Raw genomic sequence first — 24,723 nt, 5'->3', positions numbered from 1 at the left:
TTATCCTGGCGGTTCTAATAGAAACGACGTGAAAACCCCAATAAATTGGCGGGAACCAAATTTTAATGCATATAGGAGGTCTATTGTGGCGGTTTTTGTAAGAACCGACGTGATAAGTGAAACTTTTTATGGCGGTTTTAAATAGAAAACGCCGCCATAAGTGAATTGTGGCGGTTATATTAACAACCGACATTAAAAATGTCGCTAAAAGTTAATACTAAATTACAAATTTTTAGGCTAAAAAACCGCCATTATATGTTTTTGTGGTTTTTAATTAAAACCAACTTTAAAACCCCTCCAAAAAAAAAAAAAACCCTCCAAATAAAAAAAACCCCTCCAAAATTAAAAACCCTTAATTCTCACAACCTCACAATTCCTTCGTCTTCTTCACCAGTTTCTCACCGCCATAACTGAACCTCACAATTCCCTTAATTCAACCAGCAACTGCAGCCGTCATCGTCCTATTCTCACGCCGTCCTCGACAACCATCAATCTCCTTGCTGTTTCCGGCTACACCGGACCTTTTTCTACTCAATTCAATCATCAATTCCAATTCCAACTCAGGTAAATCCATTTTTCGAACTCCTGTCTATAATACTGGTTGTATACGACTGCACCGCACAAGTAAAAATACAAAGCCGCCGTTTTTATTTTATTGTATTATTATATTATTCAATCATCAATTCCGATTTCAACTTAGGTAACCCCATTTTTCGAATTCATCAAATGGATTGTTATTGCATTATTGTTTTATTGAATTATACAAAGTAGCATTTGTATTAGTATAAATGGAATACTTGTTTTAGGTTGGTAAAATATCGAGTTTAAAGAAAGGTATTTGCTGCCCGGTTTTGTTTTGATATGTGTCATTTTGGAGGCTTATTTTGTGTCGAGTTGCAGTGTGTTGATCGAGGTTGTTAAAGGGTACGAAAGGGATGAATCTAGGATGGGTTTCATTACTTTTTAGAGTTTAAATAGAGGCTGGTAAGTAGCATTGACAGCCCCTATTCTAGTCGGTTTTGCGATATTGTAATTTCAGGGAGTATATTATAGAATCACAAATTATAAAATGAGTTTATCATGTTTTATAGAATTCATATGGAAAACTGGAAATGCGGGCAACTATTTTTCTGACTTAAAATTAAACAATCCATGTTAAAACCATTTGTGTGTCTGCTACATATGTTGCACTGCTGCAATAAATCTGCAACTCGCTGTTATTCTTGAGGGTTAACCTATATGAATGAATGCGTGTGCATTTCTCTCTGAAATTTGACATTTGCTATAAGAGAGCTAACATCAGTTTCTTTGCTCTGGAAAATTATTGCATTCCTTTCTTGCCATAGCTTGTACACTGCAACAGAAATGACAATTTTGAACCATATATGCCTCCAACTATTACTCTACCCTCTACCATGCAACCATTTTAGTTCTGAAATGAAATCCAGCGGCTGCCTTTGTATCCTCATCCAAGCTAGTATGCCAGACCAGACTGCCTGCCTGGCTGAGAATAGGAGCACCCAAAAAAAAGACGGCCACTACAAATCCAACGGCTGCCTTTGTATCCTCATCCAAGTCCTAGGTAGGTAGTACTTCAGGTAAATCTATACTCAGTCATTCCTCAATGATTTGAAGCGTGCAGCATTGCTATTACAAATATTCCCTTTTCTGTTGTGCCTTGCTGGCATTCGGATGTTATCTTTTGTGATTATGCTTCCCTTCATTAGAGTAATGGCCTTTGGCGTGCAATTGATCAAGTTAAGATTATTTTCCTGACTTGTATCACCATCGCCCTGAAATTTTAACACCTTTAACTTTGTGAAGTCATAATCGTTAGATGTCTAGTTAACGTTGAGGAGCCGCTGCCAATTATTTTCTATGTTGAGGGCATTTTATTGCCTTTTTTTTCATCACTAGTTCTATTAAAAGAAAATGAGGTAATCACTATATCATGTATGAGCTCACTTGCAATTTATACTGCCATCAGGTCCTAAAAGTGATATGTGGCTGTGACATAGCCATTCAATTGTGTAAGGTCAATTACGTTGTAACATGTCAGGCATGATGTGAACAGTTTATTGCATCCTCTCATGTCAGACAACCATGGTTGGGTTTAATTGGTCAATAAGCAGTAGTCAAACGTATCTTATGTTGAAGCACCCGAGCCTTGAGTATGCCAGTCACGAGGTCAATAGGTTTATGAAAATCCCCACTTGTAAGAGTTTGATTTAACTATTGTTAACTTTTATGTGTAATTTTATACTTGTTGGGTTTAATTAAAGCTATACAGTAGTGGCTGATCACATTATGATCAGTATCGGAAAATCGAATTGCCTGAAAATCCATGGAAAATGAAACTCAAGACCAGGTTTGTTTGCACGATATGCTCTTATACTCATGGTGAATTCAGAATGATCAAATGAATATTGAGATCCCTCTATTATTAAAGTACATACTAATGAGCTAATTCTACGTTGTCCATGTTCTTTTTTTTTTTGGTTATTAAGGTCAATTATAAGACTCGAAAGTCCAAGAGAAAAGACAAATCCAAAAATGCGGGGGAGTCTGCTAATAAAGTTCAAAAGCAAGTAAGTATCATTATTCCTTACTAGTTAATCACTATATCATGGATGAGCTCAGTTTGACTTGTTTTTATGTTAAATGATAAGTCCGTTGAAAAGGCTATGGTAAAAGGTAATAATGAGGCGTCATGTGGTGAAGAAGAATATGATGTTAGACCTCTAAGCGTGGAAGTGGCTAGGGAATTAGGTTATTTTTGTCGTTCTTTAGAAGAGAAGTTGTGTTCCTTATCCAAAAATGCTACAATCGAGATGGTGATAGATGAGTCCGTTTATAATTACCAAGAAGTTAGCGCAAGGAGCTTTTTGACGGTTGTCGAGATTAGGGAACAACCGTAAAAAAGCTCGGTAGGTTCATACATTGCGCTTGGTTCATATTAATTATGAAACAACGCTTGGTTCATACATTGCGCTCATGGCGGAAGGCGTAATTTCACTAGAAAGAATAATAAACTCATAATAAAAGACGACATCTTGGTAAGTGAAATATGAACTCATTTTATATTCTAATGACTAACATTAAATTATAATTACATTTTATATGTTACATAATTAATATCATATTTTTTTTATAAATTTTAGTGCCCCCGACAACCAAAGGATTACGAGTGTGGTTATTATGTCATGAAATGGATGTATAACATAACTTTTTACCTTTTGAGGGTTAAAGAAGAAGAATTTGTGAAGGTATATCTTATTTCCGTTCTTGGTATGGTTTATTTATGTAGTTGTGCATTTATATTGTTACTAATTGACCTATTTGTTAACTATAGCATATGGAGCAATCAACCATGTCAAGTGGCGATTTTTATGAGATCAAAGAAGAGTGGGCTACCAAATTTTTAGACAACTTCTAGATTAGTTTTTCAAGTAAGGCGTGTATGTTATTCATACATTATATTGGATTTATCTTTGGTAACAATGATAACATTTTATGTTCGATGTAATGCAAGATTCATGTACGTTTGTTGGACTTGTGTTGTTGCGAATAATATAAATATGGTTACATTTCTATTGACAGGTTCCATTTTGTTCATATAATATTTGGAATTATAAAATTTAGGGAGGTGTTGCTGAAATTGCAGTAGAAAATTATTATTAAAAAAATATAATTTTTTTAACGACGGTTTCTTTAGAAACGACGTCAAAAAATTAAATATTCCGAAAATAGTGATTCATTTAATGACGGTTCTTTGCTATACAACCGACGTCATAAGTAACAATAGTGGCGGTTCTGTAACCACAACCGACGTTATTTTTACCTTTTACGACGGTTGTGTAAAAACAACCGTTGTTACAGAGAACATGTAGCAGTGCACTACCATTATTGAAATATCTAATGTGGCTGTTTTCAAACAATAACCGCCACTATAAATGAGTTATAGCGGCGGTTTTTGTCTAAAAACCGTCGTTTTATATAAGGTTATAATGGCGGTTTTGTTTGGAAAACCGACACTGTAGGCGAGCTTTTGCGGCGGTTGTACAACCGCCGCAAAAGTATATACGACCCCGTGATAAACGACGCACCCAAAACCTTTAAAAACCGCCATAAAAGGTCATTTTCGACCGCCACCGTAGGGGTTTTTTCTACTAGTGGACCTATTATCCATAATATCTCTGTCTTAACCACTAAACTAAAACATTACGGTTAGTTTGATTCATTATTGAGAAAGAATAATTATAAGGTGGAATAATGATAGGGGTGCATGCATATGTATTTTTTTATAAGCTATAGATTTAGATGGGTGTTTTCATGTTTGTACAAGGCATAGGATCCTATTTTTCATATTCTACCATTTCATAATTTGTGCATATTATTAAATCAATCGTTTGTTTTCTCGTGATTCTCTTTCATGGCAAGGGGATACCCCAAGTTTGTCACGTCTTTGTTGGGTTGGTACGTTTTTTAAATCGTATTCATATGAATTTAATGAGTTTTTTTTTTAAGAATTTCAATTCCCGCGCTCCAAATTTTTATTTTGAGAATTCATAACAATAGTTTTTTGTATTTAAGATGGGGTCGTGTAAGGGTAGAATTAGATAAATAACATGTACAGATATAATCCTCCTGTGTCGGTCATTTGTTTACCTTTGTTTTTAGCAGAAAGATCAAGGAAAGAGAATGGGGGTAATTATTGGATGATAAGTGTACCAAATTGAGTGTGGATTATCAAATTACTCATCAAATACATTCCTAAATTAGAAAGATAACAGTTAATTAAGACACCAAAATGAAATAAATAAACAAATTAATAACCGAACGGAAGGAGTATAATTAGAGGCTCAATGTGTTTGATCGTGTCATATCGTAGTGTTTTTAAATATTGTTTTTAGTTGTAATTGAAAAACCGATTATTTAGGCCGATTATCATCACTACGGATGATAACAAACTAATTCAGCCGAGTTGAGTGCGAATCTAGCTAGGGCTCTTATAGCAAGGGTTGATGAACTTAGGTTATTTGTTTGGAATAAGAAGTTAGAAGCAAATCTCCCACTTTACTACGTTGATAATTAAGTTATAAAATGTTACTCCCTCCTATTTCATACTCCGTATGATGTTTCCCTTTTCCATTTCATCCAATTTCATTGTTGTTCCCTCTTTCCTTTTTTTGGATAACTTTGTGTGGTCTAAAATCAATTTGATGTGGGGTCATGTAAATTGTGTGATCCAAATTGATTTCCTTAATTCTTGTATCAAAGAGAAAGGGGAACATCATACTCCCTCCCAGTCACTATAATGTTCCCTCTTTCCTGAAACGGATTATTCAACTAATGTTCCCCTTTCTATTTTTAGAAACTTTTACTCTTATTTTATTCATTTCTCTCTCCTATCACCAAACCCTACACAACTCTTTTACTCCTATTTTATTACCTTCCTTTATGTTTTGGCCCCACATTCTTTATTTAACTACTAATAATTCATCTCTCTCTCCTATCAACTTGATGGTCTCAAGTTAAACCTCGCAAGTGCACGATTTTATCGTTGTACACTTAAAAGGGTCGATCCCACAAGGAGTAGGTGGAGTACTAATCGTTCTAATTCACCGGTTTAGCTAAGTCGATAAATAACAAAGAGGGTAGTAACAAACTAGCGCTAAACTATCAAATTTAAAGACAAACAACAAGATAAGGTAAAAACAAGCTAAATATAAAGGATGGATCAAATAAAGAGAAGGACTAGAACTCGGTCCGACCATAAACATGAGTAATTCCGCATACTAATCGTCTCGGCTAATCAAAAGGGGTAGAAAGGTAAGGGGGAGATGGCTCTAATTCGCCTAGAACCTCCCTTCCGGTCTCGCACTAGGACACTAGCTACTCCGACTAACCCCCCTCCCGGGTTCGAAAGACGGTATCCCCAACTCAAAACCCGACGCCCCCAAGAACATGCATTTTCCCAAGGAGGTCAAGTGAATGGTCAAGGTCATTAAGCCCTCATCATATTCCGGGTCATCCCACTCCCCCTTCCGGATTTCGATTTAAAACGCTAGCCTAGAGGCACCCTCCCTCGGTTCTCCCTTCCGGTCTCAACCTTAGTTGGTGACAAGGGTCGGTCCCAAAATATTCAACTAACAACCTAACCAACTTCCGTTGGTGGACAAGGGTCAAAAGCCGACACTACCCGGAAACCAAACCTTAAGCATGCAAATTCCTCTAAACTACCCTCACCAATTTCCCCCACAAATTAGCCTTAATGATAATTAGTTAGTGAAATTACCCATATCGGGTCAAACCGAGTCCTAGAAGGAGACTACTCACTAACCATGGTCCTAATTGCAAAATAAACAATAAAGATGGACACTTTGGTCACAAACATGGTGAGGAGATGAATCTTACTACTAAGCATGCAACAAATCAACAATAATTAAGAGAAGAAGAGATTATTTCTAATAACAAGGTTAACTAATCTAAAAGGCACAATCTTTAACCAAATCAACTCAAAGGTTAAGTCTTTGAGGACAACTATCCAAGGATGAACAAGTGAAAGAGAATCAAAGCAAAGAGGGACAATGAGAAGGTGAACAATGATGAAATCAACAACAACAAACAAACAACAACAACAATTTTGACATAAGCAATCAAATAAACTTGAAGGAAGAACAAAATGTAAACAAATGAAAATAAGGAGAGAAATAATAACAATCAAGAAGCAAGAAAGGAATTATGATAGAATAAATAAGTATAAACTTTCAATCTTCTTCTTACAACCCAAATTCAATCACAAATTGATTGAATTACTAGTCTAATTAATGAATGATTAGCAAAAGGATTAGCAAAGTTTTAAACTTGAAAGGGAAATATTCTCAGATCTAGGGTTGTGTGTACAAAGGGGTTTTAGAGAGGGTATTTATAGGTTCCACAAGGATTAGGATAGAATTTGGAATGGGCTTCTAAAACACGTACTCGCACTCCCGGCGGTCAGCCATTCTGGGTCATTTGACCTTACCGGAGTTTCCTGGATTTTGAATTAACGTTTTGAAGTTGTCAGGTATTCTTGGCCGGTCAACCGGCTGCCGGTCAGTCAACCGGCTGGGACACCTTTGACTTTAAACTTGACTTTTGGCTTTTGGAGGGACTCCCATCCGGCTAGCCATTTCTTGGGCATTTGACCTACTGGGAGATTCTCAGTAACTTTCTTCATTTCTCGTATTTCTTAAGCTCATATGTCTTCCCCTAGGCTAGGCTAGCCGCCACCACTGGGATGCTTCTTCCATACTTCTTCCTTCATTTCCATGTATATGTACTCCCAGTGGCTAGGCCAGCCATTCTCAACCTACCTAGAGGATACTCCTCAAGATCATTCCCTTCATCTTTCATGCATAGCTTAGAAATCCCGTCTTTCTAGCTTCGTTTCGCCTGCTCCCGCCTCAATTTACGCAAGGGGGCCACAGTGTCATAGTAAAGGGAATCGGGACAAGAAACGAGAGTAAAGGGGGTACAAAACCGCCTCAAATGGGGTCGAATATGCATGAAAATAGAGGGAAAAAGAGTGCAAAATGGTCCTATATCACCAACACCACACATACTTTTGCTAAAGTATTGTGCCAAAACCAAAGGGGAAGATTATGATGAAGGGGAGGGAGTATGAAATAAGAGGGAGTATTTATTTTTTATTAAATTGGGTCTTAATACTTCGTTTTCCTTATAGTAAATGTGCATCAAATGTAAAGTAAATTAATCTAATTAAGAAAATGTAAAAAAAGAAATCATATTATTAAAAAAACATCAAGTTGCTCGTAGGCTTTTCAAGCTGAGCTTGCTTTGTTCGACTTGACTTGAAGAGGACATGAGTCAACCTAGAGCTCGACTCAAATTCACACGAGTGAGCTTTAACCGAGTCGATCTCAAATTGCTCGCGAGTTATGTCTCATCTCATTACCAACCTAAGTCCCCAATTATCACCAATTCTCTACCTTTATAATAGGTAGTGGCCAAATATATTATGCATCTAGGGTAATTGACAATCATTCAAAAACTCCAATCATTTTAAACTTATGTATTTAATCATATCTCCTACGTTTACATAATTAGACATCATGTATGTAATCATATCTTGTACGTTTAAATAATTATACAAAGTCAAGTTACTCATACATTAAACCTTAATTAATCGTTTGAAACAAAAAAAAAAAAAACTTAATTAATCGTTTGAACCAAAAAAAAAAAAAACTTAATTAATCATTACGTACGTTTGCTTTTAGTTAAAGTACCGATCCAATTATTATCTTTTTAGTACATTATAATAATTTCACGCGTATGTAATCACATTATTACATGATTATACATCATGTATATGCACGTATGTACTACTTTGAACCACAAACTATCAAATACGATAATTTCGCACTGTGAAATGGTCCAATTTTATAAAAAAGCTATTCGATTAAATGATTAATTCTAATAAATTAGTTTTTTTTTTTACATAATAAACCCATATCACAGTATGAAAATTCGAACAAATGGACATATATTCCATGTATTTTCACGTTCTTATTCTTAAAGTATACATCATGTTACAACTCAATACGTACCCTTCATATCAAAGGGTAATAGTAGATAATTATTACACTCAAAATTTATTTTTACACTCACAAAAGCGAGTGTCAAAATAAATTAAAAGTGTAAAAATCAACTCGGATCTCATATCGACCATAAGCAGCCACCGCTCTAATACTGGTGGCGTTGGTTCGACATGTCGTGCTGGCATTGGTTCGACATGTCGATTTTTTCCTTAGGGACAGTAACAGTGAGCACACCATTATCCACACAAGTACTCATGTGGTTAGCCTTAGCATTAGGGGGTAACATGAACCTAGTCACAAATTCCCCACCACCACGTTCAACATAATAATAATTCTCGCTATTTTCTTCCCTATTATGTTTCTTTTTTGCACTTATATGGAGTAATTTGCCATCCTCCACGTGGACGTCCACGTCCTCTTTTCTCAACCCTGGGAGCTCAGCCATGAAGTGGTGAGCTTCCGGGGTCTCCTTGTACTCTATCTTTGTCCTTGCCACTGGTGCTGGCATTTGTGGAAAATTCATCTGTGGGATCATCATCTGTGGCATAAATGGTCGTGGCTGAGCCATCATCGGTGCTCTATGGGGAAAATCGTGAGGAAAATCGTCCCAAAAGTAAAGGGAACACGGGTCGAACATTTCTAAGTGCCTACCAAAGAAAGCATTGTGTGGTATCATAGATTGCATTTTTTTTTTGGTAATTAATTATCTTAAATGAAACAAAATTGTGTATTTGTTTTTGTTTATAGAGGTGTAATCTAAATGAAATTAATAATAAGGTAAGAGTATTTATAGAAAGGAAAAGGAATTTAGATGAAGATGAGGTGTATACAAATTGTGGTTAAGTTAGCTTAGACTTGCATTTTCATGGAATATATTCACATAATTGTTTTATTATATTTTACTTAGTTTAGTTTATTCCATGCATGCCAATATCGAATGTAATTGTGAACAATGACTTGAGTGGTAAACTTTATACAAGAAAAGAAGAATAACATTTAGGAAATTGATTTATTTATGCTTGGTTATCGAAAATATCGACTGAGGGTAGCGCGTGGTTTTATTCCCCTTAAGTTATTCTCTTGTAAGGTCGCTTAACACTTTTTTGTGCAAAATAGATCTATTACTATAACTATCGTAATTCATAACCCATTTGTATAAAAAGTTATTAAAAACCAAAAAAAAGAACGTTTTACAAACTTCTTGACTCAAATTGGTTGGGCCTAGAGTTGGATTATAGGAAGAGAAGCATAGATTTTAGAATTTCAGTTGTATAGAAATCTTGATATCAACTTACAATATTGCAAATAATCATTTATTCAAAATTAGAATTCATAATTCTTTCAAAAAAAAAAGTTAGAATTCATAATTATAGAGAGTAAATTTCATAATTACGCATTCAAAAGAAAATTGGGATATTCTACATGGTACCCCTTAATTTTTTTACTTTCTACATGGTACCCCTACACTTTTTAAAACATACATGGTACCCCTAATTGTTGAGATTATGATTAAATGTACCCCTAAACTTTATTTTTCGTCAATTAAACTCAGTTTTAGGCGTTACGTGATTACTTGGACGCGTAACCAAGCTTGTTATTTATCATCCCATGACATAAGGACTCTATTAAGCTCAAATATCCATCTTTGGACGTGATCATTTGGCGTGGGATCAATAAATTTTCCGTCAAAAATTTTTTAGCCCATATATATCAATAAATATTAGGATCGAGATGGATATTGAGCGTAATAGAGTCCATATGTCATGGGATAATAAATAACAAACTTAGTTACACGTCCAAGTCATCACTTAATGCCTAAAATTGAGCTTAATTGACGGAAAATAAAGTTTAGGGGCGCACTTAGTGATAATGACAACAATTAGGGGTACCATGTATGTTTTAAAAAGTGTAGGGGTACCACGTAGAAAGTCGAAAAGTTAAGGGGTACCATGTAGAATATCCCAAGAAAATTTATGCAATCAAATTTTTTCAGGCCCAATTCCAATATCAGACGAAGCTGGCCCATCATGCCTATAATAAAGCCCACTTCCAAAAACCAAATAACCAACTGCATGTCCAAAAATGGCAGCTAAGAAAATGCCACCATTGTAAGACATAAGAGCCAATATCACCATGTATGCCAACCCAGCTCGAACTGCTCGAAACCCGGTTCTGAAAAAACAAGCTGCAACACGGTTTGCGCCGGGTTTGATTAACTGACAATGGGCCAGACACTCTACTAAGATCGCTAGGAAAAAGATGAAGAACACCGCGAGTACATACATTCCTGTGCTTGAACCCGGCCAACCGGGGAAAAGGATTTCGTGAGCTATACCCCAGTAGAAGGCATGGAATGACATGTTACGGGATTGACGCGAGATCTCAAATGATTAAATGAAGAAAATTTCAATGAAAATTACAGGGTACGGTGTAGCGAAATTATAAAACCTATTGTTAAAACTCGCATTTTATACAGTATAATTTTGAATATAGCTTGCGGAATTTTGAGACCCCGGTCTCTATTACCTCCCTACGCCATTGGATGGAGCCCAGACGTGGTTGGCGACAGATGTGGCGTTGGCTGGAGCAGTGAAGTTTGTGGTGGTGACCAATTGCTGTCTATGGATGACGGTCGGATTGAAGACTGTAGTACTGCTTACCTATGCAAGGCTTGGTTTTAATAGGTGGAAGAGCAAATGCAGCATATTTGTTTTCCTCAAGTATGTTGTGGGCCTCTACAAAGAGTAGGGCGTAGGCTACCACGTACAAAAAATGTTTTTGATAAATAATTACGGAGTACCGAGTACAGTATCATTTTATTATTGAACATGTTCTATTAATGGACTGTCTTAAGAAACAGTAGGTCTCCCTTGTGACGGGTCGGATATTGCGACGGGTATTATGTGAGTGGAAATGGGTAGAGGGGACAAGGTGGGCACCCACCCCATGTGCTTTGTCTCTCACCCTTGTGGATTTTTTGTGAGATGATATGGTATCCGTCGCAAGTTTGCGACGGATACCCTCCGTCATAAGGGGGAATTTGTACTTAAGAAAATATTCTCAAAATAGATATGGAGTAATCTTAAAAAAGACCAAAAATGGATACGTAATTTTAAGAATTAGAGCGGTTGTAAATTTTCAAAATTTTCCTATTAAGTTGAAACGGAGTATTTCATAAAAAAATTCAACAATGAAGGCACATTGGTCATACCAAGATATCTGATTAAGTTAGATCAACATCGTACTAGTTAATGTTCCGCTTCCTAGAGAGCTTAGTACTCCGTAATTGCTAGAGTTGAATAAACTAACGGAGGCTTTAACTGCAAGGCAGAATCCAGTGTAGGCAGACAAGATTAGCTTGTAGATAAGAAAAGGGGGAAGAATAATATCTTATTCTTTGATTCAGAGACTTCCTAATAATACTTTTTCTGCTAAAAGTGTCCAAATTCTGCAAGAATATATATGATGGTGAGTCCTGATGTCAGGTCATGAAAAATGTGTTATCCCTTGCCAGTAAGCAACCTATGTCGGCCGTCTTTAAGCAACCTTCGCGATGATAATTGGCCTTTTGCTGTAAAAGAGACAAAGGCACCTACTCCATCTTGATCTAGTGCCACATATTTCGAGTTTACATGAAATGAGACAGTCTCGTGATAACAGTATCACGAAATCACGAGACTAACACTATGAGAATTAAATCAGCTAGTTAAATCTCAAGTAATTAGTTTGGTGGGTAATTGGATAAAAGTTTGGCCCTGTTCTTTTGGACTGAAACTGATCTGATCTGAACTGAGCTGAACTTATAGGATCTGATCTGAACTGAACTTAACTTATAGGATCTGGACTGAACTGAACTTATAGGATATGAACTGAACTGAACTTATAGGATCTGAACTGAACTGAACTTAAATTAAGTGATGTATAGGATCTGAACTGAACTGAACTTAAATTAAGTGATGTATAGGATCTGAACTGAACTAAAATTATAGGATCTGAACTGAATTGAACTTATAGGATCTGAACTTAACTTATAGGATCTGAACTAAACTGAACTTATAGGATCTGAACTGAACTTAAATTAAGCGACTTTAAGTCCAAAAGAATAGGGCATGTAGCTAAATGACTCGCATTATGTAAAGACGGTTTACAAAGAGTGTTGTGTATACGATAGGTTGTAGATTCAAAAGATATGAAATCTTCAACAGGCGTATTTGCTAGTTCATTTTCGCTTATATTCAACTACAAAAAATTAATTAAAAAAACAGCTAACCTAAAATGGTCTTCCAGCTTGTTCCATCATCTTCTTCACTCTTGTCAGCTTTTCTATCTCCTTGAGAGCCTGCAAAATCATAGAATAAGGACAAGTATCACACTCTAGCTTGGTGTCTCCGTGAATTTTAGGTTCATCACGATACATTAGGTCAGTTTTAAGGTTATTAGACCATGTTAATAAGTGTAATAACAACGCGCAGATAATATATAAGACCCTCTGCTTACCTCTAGTGCCACATCTTCGGCAGTGACTTGATCAACTTCATCATAAGCGCATTTTGAAGCCACATCTGTCATATTTAGTCAATATCATCATCATGCAAAAAAGACGGTCTTTTATATACACAGCATAAGAAAAAAGCTTACTTTGAAGAGAAATAGTTACATCTGCTAAAGCATATCCACCTCTGTGTTCTTCATATAGCTGAGTTAATCGCGCCAATGCCTAGTCAAAGCATAAGTGATTAGAGAAATCATTTGACAATCTGCTATATTCCTAAAGCGGAAGTGGTTTCCGTAGGATAATAAGTAACTGGAACGCAACACCTATCAAGACTGCTTCGTAAAGGGGTTTTCATGATTGACTCAACCGTATTTTGAGGCAGTATGTCCCAACCACCAGGATTAGGGCATGACAAACGATTCCACAATCACGATCCTGAATTATAGTTAATACCATGATGGTTCCTAATGATGAAGATTCAAACCTCGGAAAAGGAATCGGGAGTAGATATGTTGGACATTGAAGATTGGTCTTCGTCTCCAATGAGCTCCTTCGCTATCATGTCCAGAGGAACATCTATCCATATAGCAATCCCATGTCGCAGAAGTGCCCTGCAATGTTCTCGAGAACAAAAGTCAGTCATACTACCAAATACGTAGTATATACCATGCACTGGTCACTAGAAGTGACATGGATTATACAATTACACACAGACTTACAGATTGGTTGCACCTTGAACTGCACCATTTCCGGCATTAACTACCAATCGGCCCATTGATGATAGTTGCTTCAACACTTCGGTCTGTAAGAAAATTCTTTTGACATCAGCATCTTTGGTACCGCAATTGCATAACAATAGTTCATTCTAGACAAGGTTAACCACAAAGAGTTGACACCGACTCAATTCACACAAGGCTCATGTGAAACCAAATTCAAGTTTACATACATTTGGTCATGTTGACTGGAGTTTCTATTCCTGAAAGAAATGTTTCCGTTTATAGAAAATTTAACAAATGACATTGATTTTCTATCACATAGTTTGAGCACAGACTGTTTACTGTGTTTAGCACTTTAGCTCTTGGAAACTCATGACCAATCAGGAGATGTTTAAACACAACCCGTCCGAATGGCAGCTCTTTTACGTCCATTATGATCTTTGTATGCATGAAATCACTCGGATTCTCTCATCGTATTACATAATTTCATCCATCTAACAATGCCCAAAGCAACGTTGACAAGACAAAAATATATTTCAGAAAACAATGTCAAGACTTGCTAGGAAAACCTTTCACCATGTCCGTCTTTTAATAAATTCTTCAAAAATTAATTTGTTTAGTGCTATAGCAAGAAGGCACAAGTTAACGGAAAATGTTCCTATTACCAGCGGAAGTTTAATACATAATAGCTAGGCATGGCATATACTACGTACAAGTTAGATGCATACAATTTTTATTCATTCCACCACTTTTGCTCCTTGTTTAGGTTTTACAGGATTAATGACACACACAATGACACAAGGCACACTAGGTCTAGACTGCGGCCAAATTGCACTTCCTAAGTTAAGGCAATCTTGCTCTTTTCTTTGACATCCAAGTATCCAACAAGAGAAGAAATCAATTGAAGAAAACACAAGTACAAGTGCGACACTATGACGCTTCTATTATATTGAAAGTGATGGCATAAAAATACCTCAGATTCACGGAAGCCATCTTCATCTCTTTCCTTGAAAGACTTCCCAGAAGAATCTTTACCAGCGGCTTCCTCAACCAAATTATCACTGCCAAATTGAAGAGAAGAGATAATGAAACTTTCTGTTTGAAGTCATTGAAAACTACGGCTCTAGTACCAAATGATTCAGAAAATAGTTACCTATCGAAATAGTAATATCGTAATGATTCTGAGAGAATCTCCCCCACCTGGTTCTTCATTGCACTGTTCATACCTTGACGTGTTTGCAGCATTAAACATTAAGATCATTAATAATTTACTTGACTGTACAAGTGTATAATGTGACCGTGCATCAGTTAAGGTGTTCTAGTGCTTACCAACGAGGAATATTGATGTCCCTTTCAAGTCAGCAGACACATATGTGGCCTTCTTCTAGATTAATACTGATACAGTTAACAATGAGCATTCGAAAGCACAAGCTAAAATTTCTTGGAATCCCAAACAACAAAAAATGGCAAAGGAATTGAGTACGTGAAAGAGGTATTATATTGTTATAATGTGCCGCGTGGTTTTGAAGTTACAGAAAAAAAAATGATTTAAACAGCTGTGACATGATCTAGTTTGTTAGTAGTTGACAGAGACAGATAAAGAGGTACAAGAATGAACCTTTAATTCAAAAGCGGCGTCGTCACCAACAGAGGCACCATCATCATCAGATTCAGTTGCCACACTCACTGAAATAACAGCAGCAATAACAACATCAACAACAACACCCCACTGCCTAAACGACTCCCTCAAATGGCTGGAAATGGAGAGCTGTATACAGTGACCTTACTCATGTATAATTGTATAAATAACACAATTATGACCAAATAAACCAAAATGATAACTGCATTTATACCGCGGTGAACAATTGTTACTTCACAATAAATAGTACTGTCACCACTCGTCAGTTAGTGAGTTATTTTGCTTTAGTCTATCATAATCCAGAACCAAACAATAGTGACTATTTGGCTCCATCGGAAATGTAACAAAAAAGTTTAAAAACATCTTCACACAGCACATAAAAACACCATCAATCAGCCAACACAGAGCAGCTAGCAATTCATCAAAAGCTCCAATCTTTCGCCCTTTCACAACTAAAACGAAAATCCAGCATGAAATACAAATGCAATCAATTGCATCAAATTTCTCAAAACATTGAATTTGGCCTTATAATTTGCAATTACAATAACAACCACCCAACTATCAATTCTTCTATAACACAACATAAACTCAGCAATTTAACCATTGTAGTCTGCTAACTTCAACCCTATTACTGCTCCATCCAACCAAAACCAATTACATACGATACAATGGCGGAATAGGGGGGCTAGCAGGCTGTCCCAAACATTAAAAGACTCGAAATTTCTAGAATTTCGATTGTTTTCCAGTTTACCTTATTACATTACTAGTTCGCTCCGCCTAAACTTTTCACCCTTATCCTAACTACAAATCCTAGTTCCGCCACTAATACCATAGTTGCATACTGTACTACTCCGTACTTAATCAGTGGCGGATTTAGGAGGGAGGGGGTGCTATCAGGAGGCTCGCACCTGCTTGAAAATGAAAATCTCGCAATTTTTAGTTAAAAGTTTCGAATTCTGTACTACTACCACCCTCAATCATTGGCGGATTACATTACTAGTTCGCTAACCCGAAACTTTTCACCCTAACTTCAAATCCTAGTTCCGCCACTGCCACTGATACCATAATTGTATGGGAAAAACAAGAAGAAACCCAGTTGAAGAACAATAGTAAATGACTTACAGGATGCAGCAGTATCATCAGAAAGAGAACGAGTGGTGGAGAGTTGATGCCGCCGCCGCCGCCGCCATTTGAGAGGAATTGAAGGTCTTGTATGAATTGAAGATGGAGAATTATGAAGTGGGTAGTTGAGTTTAGAGGGAAGAAGAAGGTTGGAGAAGAAAGGCAGTTGAACTTGGTTTACTGATGTGTGGATTGCTGACCTTATCTCCATTCTTTCAGGAACTTCTCTTCAAAAAAAGATTTGATTTTGTGGTGACAATTTTGAGGATTTTAATTAATTCCCTAGAATTTCATATTTTCGTCTTACCCAAAATTATAACGTCCTTCCCTATCGGATGAGAGACCGTCTCATGATATAATGTTTTAGACGGATTTTCATTTGAGATCGTCCTAAAGCTGTAATGTAACATTCCGTCACATTACAGTTATAACTTATAATCTTGAACCAAACGATCCTTGAATGTTTAAAAGAAATATAAATCTTCAATTATAATCTCGAACCTAACGTTAGATCACATGAATCATAGAAATTTCATAATGCACAGCACAGCAGGTGAATGAAAGGAATTAATACAATGGCTATCATGGCTAAAACAGCTAAATTGACACATTCACGCCATTACCCCAATGTCTCAAACGCTCCTATTCTTAACGGGGTATAATTACAGACTAATTGTTTCCGAATGAGTTGACCCAAAAGAAAAATCGTGTCGTGAATTGCTGACAAGTCATTGCAAATAAATGAATTATGACATCTTAACAGCATCAGAACAGTTTTTCTATCCCTCCATCTAGGACTTTTGCATGTAAACAAGGGAGCCATAACGTGATCGTATGCAAAATCCCTACCCATTCACAATTAAGTTAAAATTAAAACGCGGCTGGATTGCTTCCCGAAAATAAAGCACACTTGTAATCTTCCGGTCACTCATAAAAGCCTTGCAAATCATAACTTCACTTCAGTAAGATGCATTTCACCCGGCAATCTGGAACTATTGATGCTACCCCCTACTCTAGCTGCCAAGGCAAGAACCTCAGGCGACATTTCCCAGTTTCCGCTTTGTCGTCCCCAGCTAGACCGTCTGGGGTGGACTCCCGGACGATCTCCAATTTCGTCCACGTGAGACCTGATGTCAGCTGGAGAAGCCTCTCCTAATCGGCCATCTTTCATAAGGACATCGTCGTCATTCAATTGTCCTTGATTGGACTCGAGGCCTGGCCCAAATTCACCGCCCCACGTAGCTTTTCGGCCCATCTCTATGTCATCTGTACCCTTCCCCATGTTCGGACTTACAAAGCCTGCACCCATGGGCCGGGATGGCGGTGGAGGCTCATCGGGCACCATGGCCCTAAAATTATTCTTTGAAGGGGGAATACTAGTACAGAATACCTCCTTGAAATTCTCTCCCACCCCCTTGTTGTATGGGTTTGCTCGTTGATCGTATCTATATCTGAAATTTTCATACGTTGTCTGCAAATGCAAGCATGGACGTAATTTCTGGTTATTAGACTTACAATAATGACAAATAGAGTATAATACTCTCTCGGCTTCATTTTAAAGCATCATTTATATGAGGTTGTCCTAAAATAATAGACCATATTGACTATGGAAAAATGAAGCATTCAAACTCCTATACTCTTACAAATACGTTAAGCTTCTTGATTGATAAACTTTTATAAGTTGAAGTCAAATGCCAATTTTTATACTTCATCATGATTTCTTAAAATGACCTTTTGGTCAGAGTGTCAGACCTCGGACGAGGCCAATACAAATGAAACGGAAGGAGTAAATTTGTAAAGGGATCATAATACCTGATTGGTACTGATCAGGTACAGATGAAAGGCTGTAAGACCGCCAACAAACCAAACAGCAATAAATGTGTAGATTATAAGAACCATGGAGGCAGGTGTCTTAATCAAAGCTTTCCAGATTGAAATGTCTTCTGCATCCATAATCTTCGTGATATAGACCCAGCAGAAAGCAAAAACATATATACACAAGATTGTGGTGGTGGAGACGAACATGAAGAAGAATCGATAATTTCTCTGCACCAAGAAAGCACCAAACAATCATTAATAGGTTCTGAAGGTTCCGCCGACATATTTTGAGGTAAAATAGGCTGTGTTTTTGCAGAACGACCAAGATCAAGCCTGGCATCCGATTGTAATCTCAGGCTGAGATTTGATACCATTGAACAAGAGTGCTAAAATGAACCAGCCAGAAAGAAATACAAACTGATCAACCATAAACATTTGGATTCTACACCAGTACGTGGAGATAGGACAAAGCAAACTTTTGGCGTAAAACATAGGAGAACATTAAAGCAAGAGTATTTGAGCAATATTAAGGCAAGCACCAATCACCAGCTTATATGTGCTTAATTCCAAACAACAAATTACAGTTCAACACCAAGAAGACAAGAAGTCATGAACCACAATATGTTTGCATGGGAAAGCATACATAAAAAGACGTATTTCAGTAGCCCTAATATACGAAGTACAACCTTCCCAATAGATAACTCACCAGCCCAATGCATTGCCCAACCCACGGACAGTGATGGTCAAATCTTTCCACACAGTTGTTGCAGATAGAGCAATGTGAGCAGCGAGGAGGTCTGTAAAGCATGCAAGTATCACAGTACTTAATCTTCACTGGGATACCGTTAACCTCCACTTCTTTGATGCGAGGTAGACGCAACTGTGGTGTTTGGCCACCTCCAGCTTCAACACTACCATCATATACTTCAGGCTCTGGAGGGTGTGCATTGCGAGGAATTATGCCAGGGTCTCTTCCTGAAGTACATAAAAGGAGGGCTAAATCCTGAAATTTGAAAAAACAGATCACACAAGTCTTCATCATAAACTGGCCAACAAAGTTGAACATTAGGATCAAAGTTGAACATTCAGAAAGTGGAATGGCAACATTAGGATCAAAGTTGAACATTCAGAAAGTGGAGATACAATGCCAGCCAAACTTAACAGCTCTCAATTAAGAGAACTGGCCAACAAAGTACCCCCTACCTACCTCTTCCCCTTCTGTGCAAGGAAATATGAAAAAGAGAAATAGAATAAAGAAAGGTGCCTATTTAAGGATTGGAGGGGGATTGAGATTTAAAGATGGCAATTCTGACGGAAAAAGAACCAGAGGAATTACAGAAAAGATGCCTATTTAAGAAGGAAGCTTTAGAGTGAAGTTCAAGATAAGAAACACAATATCACTAGAGTATATAAAAGTCATTTTTCGCATTTTAGCCAAACAGGGACTTTCTGAATCAGATTTTAAGTCTCCATTAGAAAATATGTGCCCTAAGCCCCTAACCACAATATTCATTGAGGCATTCAAGGCACACGTGACCCTACTAGCGAGTCATACTAGTAAGAACTTTCCATCTTCTGGTTCTTGTATTTTACCCTCCCCATGGGCGCCAATACTCTACTTTCTAATTCTTTAATAATAAGCCCACTTTAAAACCAAAACAAAAGGTATCACCGCACAAAAATTCTTAAAATAACAAATTCGGTTGTTAAAATTAGTGCGACTCATGTGCATGAGGCCTCACACAAAGCACAACCCTTCACCACGTGCCTAGAGCCTCATTAATACAAGCCCTTGTTGCCTTGGCATGCCTAGCACATATTTAAATCCATATAACATTTCCATCCATATACATCTTGCTCCATATAGTGATCCTTCAACCTAAGATTAGAACCTTCACTACTTTATACATGTACAAACGTTTACCACCTCCAAAGCGAAAACGTAAATAGCAAACGAACAAAAAATATCACCAATGAAAATTAGTGTCAAATAATCCTAAAAAAAAAAAACATACAGATTCTATGATTGCAGTCTTCCATCTATCAACCACCTTATTTACAAGGGAAATCAGCGTTATAGAAGGTGCGAAAAGCGTCAGATTATCAGCCACTCACTAAAATCCACAGATAATATTGTCCACAATGCCTCAAATCATGCAATATTGACAAGTTGCACTCAAGACTGACAATGTTGAAGCACAATCCTAGAACAGACTACAAAAAGTAATTCTGATTTTGGATATGCTTATACATTTTGAATGTATGCAGAAATTAACTCCATGCCTCAAATAAGCGGAGAAAAATACGAAAAGATAAAAACAAGGATGCCATATGATTATGAATCTGTGAATGTGGGAGAAAGCAAAAGGAGAGAAAGAGGAACTCACATACACAGTGAGAGCAATCACCACTACCATGATTGATATTCCAGAGTTATGGGGGTATACATGCATAAGTTTATGGGCAACAAATGCGCAAAATACTCCAACAGGGGCAGCTATGAGGAGTATAGTAAAAAATAATGACCTCACATCTGGCCCAAATATTAGTCTCCCTTGAAGCAAAAAATTCTGCAGTAAAACAATAAAACAAGTAATCAGCAGAAGGCGTAAATTCAAAAACTAAAATACCATGCATCACTACATAAACATATATGAACCTTTAAGGCCTCACAGTGCCTAAAACAGATAAACAAACTACAAAAGTATCATTATTATCAAACAAGTTTTAGAAGTTGATACGCAGACTTCAAAACAAAATTAACCAACACTTGTTACAATATAACCGAATGTATGGAGAAACATCAATAATAAGCCAGCATAAAGCAGCAGAGAAATGACAAAGTAGAACCCTCTCATGGCTTAGAAAGTCCTGTTTTTAGTTACCAAAGTTATTTTTGTCATTGTCAATGAAAATCGTTGTTTTTCCTTGGATGGAATCATAAACACTACTTTTAAAAATCACAAAAGCGTTGAAGGGAAAGAGGCCCTCCAAGCTGCCAAACTAGACAATGACTCTTAAAATACACCAGCTCCATCAGCCCACAGAATGGTATTAGATAGCGCTTGAGATTTGATCTCAAAATCAGTCGTCATGCCTGTGCATATGCCATAAGTGTGGCTGATGTGCCTTAGAATGTGATTGCAGTATCCTTCAAAACCTCAAAAACTCAGTAGTGATTCCGTATCATGGCCAATATTTGATACTATGGGACACAGTGAGTCAGTGAGGCTGTTAAATTCATCACACGCATACTCCAAAGAATGACAAATGGGTAAAGAACATATTCGAGCTCTGCCCTAGCCCCTAGCCAACCACACCAAACCTCTAATTTGATATAAAGCAATGCAACCAATGCGTTGACCCAATCTTAAACAAAGTGAATTAGCCCCCTCGCAATGAAGAACAAAATGACACCAATGCCCATCATGTTTAAGATACAACAGATTTCAATACCCAATGGTGAATCCGCAATGTCTAACAACGATTGTCCTACACTCGAGTATTCAATGGTGAAGAGTTAGTATACAATACAACTATACAAGTAACTTCAAACCAGAATAAATGTAAACTCATTCCATATAAAGCACCAATCCTCTCTTTACCACAATAAAATCAGCTCACATTCCCCTAACAAAACAAATAAGACCTCAAATCATACTCATCTCCACAACCTAATCATTTCACATCATAATCTCATCACTCAAACACCCAATACAGAGATTACAGACTAGTTCATATTACGACGCCACAGTCCAACACCTCATTTAAAAACATTTGAAACTTCGCGGAAAATAACCGTATCCAACACTCCAACACCATGTCATGCCCGGCACTCGCAGCCGAGTCAGAGTAACATACACTAATCGAAAAACAACATTAAAACTGCAAAATGAACAAAACCCACCATAAAACAACAATAAAAGTTCAAATTTTTGATGGAAATAAAATCAATATTACTCACATTACTGCCTTTCCATGATTGGTAAACCCTAAAATCAGTAGACCCAGATGCGGAATCCGACTTCTGTGAAGACGGAGGCACAACATACATCTCTTCTTCTTTCAACACTTATATTTACTTCAAAAAAATTTCAACTATTTCCCAATAAAAACCCAGAAAAAGATGCAAACTTTATGAATCCCACTACAGAAAGTGAGCTTTTTACTAGGGTTTTGTTGCAATCATTGATAACCCAGATGAATGTATCAATCACATTGCTGAAATCAATGCTCAAATTTAATTTAGCAGTAAAAGTAAAGCTCAAGAGGATTAGAAAGAAGAGAAATGGGGGTGATGATGGTGGATTGAAGGGCACACTTTCTTCTTTTGCACTCCCCTTTCTTTCTACAAGGGTTTGTTGGTTCTCTGTCTTTTTTTTTTTTTTGGGATTTTCCGATCTACACCATGTGGTTTTCACTTTTCCCAACTGTACCCTAGCATATCAGAGATTATTAATTGTACCCTTAAGCTCACCTAATGATTCTCAACCGTGGCTAATCTCCAATTTTCCGTCAAATGTTGTCGTTAATTGCCAACATGGCACGCTTAATGCGCCAACAAGGCATGACTTGGCTGCCAACATGGCATTACTAAAACCCCTTCTACCATTCACTAGTCATACCCTTAATTTCATTATATTGACAGTTTTTCTTATTTATCGTCTCACTCACGCTTTATCGACTTTTAATTATTTGTAATGTCCCGCCTTATTCACACTCACCAACCTCTTCACTCTATCCTATACCTCAACCCAAACCGCCTCCTACCTTGCTGCTTTGCCCCCCCCCACCACCGGCCTCCGTGGGTCCGTAGGTGGTCGTAGGTGAGGTCCACGGTGGCTGGAGGTGGCTGTTGTGGGTGGTTGAAAGATGGGTGCATGAGATGGTTGTTGTTTGTATTGTTTACGGACGGGGGTGGAAGAAGGGTTCGTGGTGGCTGCTGCGGTGGTCCATGGTGGTCGTGAATGGTTGGGATGTGATATTGGAAGTGGAGGGTGGTGAGTGGTGCCTGCCACGGTGGCCGGAGGTGGTAGTAAAAGCTCAGCAAAGACCGTTTGAAATTAGCAGCTGCTCCTTAGTTTATTTTTCCACCTATTTTCACCTCCTTCATTTCTTCTCATAATCCCGTCTTGCTCTTCCGCCTCACTTTCCCGTCTTGCCTGCACATTAAATTAATATAATAATAATACTAATATTATACATAAATATAATTAATTGTTAATTATAAACTAATACGACTAATTATTTTAAATTAGTATTTAAATGAGCTTATTAAACAACTAAGCACACAAAATGAGTCGGAATAAGGTAATAGGATGGGGCTAAACCGTCCTAAATTAGGACGATATCATTCGCTCACTGTTGCGGCGTCTTTCTCATGTACCCTTGAAACCCTAACCCCCAAATCCATGTTATTTATTGTGTGAAGCTATTGGGGTGTTGGATGCTGCGATTAAGGATTTGGGCTCAATAACGATGTGAAGTCGGGTTTCTGAGTTTGAATAAGACTGAGTTAGAGGGTGGTTTGAAGAGGATTTGGGCGAAATTTTCTGGATTTAATTAGATCGATTTTGATTCGGAATCTGAAAATAATAAGGGTAGTTTGGTCATTGCAAATAATTAAAAGTCGATAAAACGTAAGTGAGACGATAAATTAGAAAACCCGTCGATATAATGCCATGTAAGCAGCCATGTTGGCATAAGGCGTGCCATGGTAGCACTTAACGGCCAAAACAAACGGAGTAGCCAAGTTTAGTCACGGATGAGAGTCATTAATTAAGTTTAAGGTCACAATTAGTCATCTCTGATACGCGAGGGTACAGTTTGGAAAAGTGAAAACCACGGGGGTACAGATGGGAAAAACCCTTTTTTTTTTCTCTTTTCATTTTAACCTCACGGAATGGGACCGTCTTACGATATAAAATTGTTTAATCAATACCAAAAATATACTCCCTTCTATTCGGTGTTTTCTTACCCTTTGATGTGAGCACAAGATTTTAGGAGACGAATAAAGAAAGATGGTGAGAATTGTGAATTGGAGAGAGGAATGAATAATTAGGAATTAAATAAGAAATTATGAGTTAGGTTAGGTTTGGTGATAGAAGAGAATGATGAATAAAATAAGAACAAAAGTTTAGTGGGGTTTGGTAGTAGGAGAGAGGGATAAATAAAATAAAAGTAAAAGTTTCCAAAATAAGAAAGGAAAAGAAAACCTGAATAATCCGTTTAAGGAAATAGGAAAGAAAATAGTGAATAGGAGGGAGTATGAATTATTATGAGATAATTTTATACATAATTATTAAGGAATATGGAGTATTTAAAGTTCCG

General features: G+C 37.2%; 4 protein-coding genes and 1 long non-coding RNA gene across 10 annotated transcripts; 1 reads left to right on the top strand and 4 right to left on the bottom strand.

The window, feature by feature from the left end:
- Nucleotides 1–315: 315 nt before the first annotated feature.
- Nucleotides 316–3,597, top strand: LOC141643762 (uncharacterized). Of its 4 annotated transcripts, none has more exons than XR_012543766.1 (4): nucleotides 325–1,582; nucleotides 2,508–3,056; nucleotides 3,162–3,266; nucleotides 3,353–3,597. It is a non-coding gene; the product is annotated as an uncharacterized LOC141643762 (long non-coding RNA). The 4 variants fall into 4 exon arrangements; XR_012543765.1 differs by having other exon boundaries at nucleotides 325–2,588; nucleotides 2,670–3,056; XR_012543763.1 differs by having other exon boundaries at nucleotides 316–2,588.
- A 5,151-nt stretch (nucleotides 3,598–8,748) lies between these two features.
- Nucleotides 8,749–9,171, bottom strand: LOC141641788 (18.1 kDa class I heat shock protein-like). The gene has a single exon (XM_074450436.1). The coding sequence runs from the start codon at nucleotides 9,169–9,171 to the stop codon at nucleotides 8,749–8,751; it is 423 nt and encodes a 140-aa protein (XP_074306537.1).
- A 1,411-nt stretch (nucleotides 9,172–10,582) lies between these two features.
- On the bottom strand, nucleotides 10,583–10,963 carry LOC141641787 (copper transporter 4-like). The gene has a single exon (XM_074450435.1). It carries the CDS (start codon nucleotides 10,961–10,963, stop codon nucleotides 10,583–10,585), a length of 381 nt encoding a protein of 126 aa, XP_074306536.1.
- Nucleotides 10,964–10,972: 9 nt separating this feature from the next.
- On the bottom strand, nucleotides 10,973–16,935 carry LOC141643760 (putative inactive shikimate kinase like 1, chloroplastic). Of its 3 annotated transcripts, none has more exons than XM_074453055.1 (11): nucleotides 16,576–16,935; nucleotides 15,433–15,500; nucleotides 15,144–15,198; nucleotides 14,968–15,040; nucleotides 14,788–14,875; nucleotides 13,818–13,900; nucleotides 13,583–13,709; nucleotides 13,242–13,320; nucleotides 13,101–13,165; nucleotides 12,874–12,942; nucleotides 10,973–11,263 (listed from the first exon to the last, which is right to left on the bottom strand). In XM_074453055.1, the coding sequence occupies exons 1-10, from the start codon at nucleotides 16,784–16,786 to the stop codon at nucleotides 12,874–12,876; spliced, it is 918 nt and encodes a 305-aa protein (XP_074309156.1). In that variant the 5' UTR covers nucleotides 16,787–16,935; the 3' UTR covers nucleotides 10,973–11,263. The 3 variants fall into 3 exon arrangements, with proteins under 3 accessions (XP_074309156.1, XP_074309157.1, XP_074309158.1); XM_074453056.1 differs by having other exon boundaries at nucleotides 10,973–11,255; XM_074453057.1 differs by lacking the exon at nucleotides 10,973–11,263 and adding an exon at nucleotides 11,815–11,923.
- Nucleotides 16,936–17,087: 152 nt separating this feature from the next.
- LOC141643759 (putative protein S-acyltransferase 7) lies at nucleotides 17,088–22,781 on the bottom strand. The gene is made up of 5 exons (XM_074453054.1): nucleotides 22,358–22,781; nucleotides 20,781–20,963; nucleotides 19,100–19,396; nucleotides 18,388–18,621; nucleotides 17,088–18,046 (listed from the first exon to the last, which is right to left on the bottom strand). The coding sequence occupies exons 1-5, from the start codon at nucleotides 22,445–22,447 to the stop codon at nucleotides 17,522–17,524; spliced, it is 1,329 nt and encodes a 442-aa protein (XP_074309155.1). The 5' UTR covers nucleotides 22,448–22,781; the 3' UTR covers nucleotides 17,088–17,521.
- Between the last annotated feature and the right edge of the window lie 1,942 nt (nucleotides 22,782–24,723).

The sequence above is a fragment of the Silene latifolia genome, chromosome 2 (assembly GCF_048544455.1).
Source record: "Silene latifolia isolate original U9 population chromosome 2, ASM4854445v1, whole genome shotgun sequence".
Taxonomy (NCBI): domain Eukaryota; kingdom Viridiplantae; phylum Streptophyta; class Magnoliopsida; order Caryophyllales; family Caryophyllaceae; genus Silene; species Silene latifolia.
Note: the sequence above shows the minus strand (reverse complement) of the source record. Positions and strands in the feature narration are given on the sequence as shown.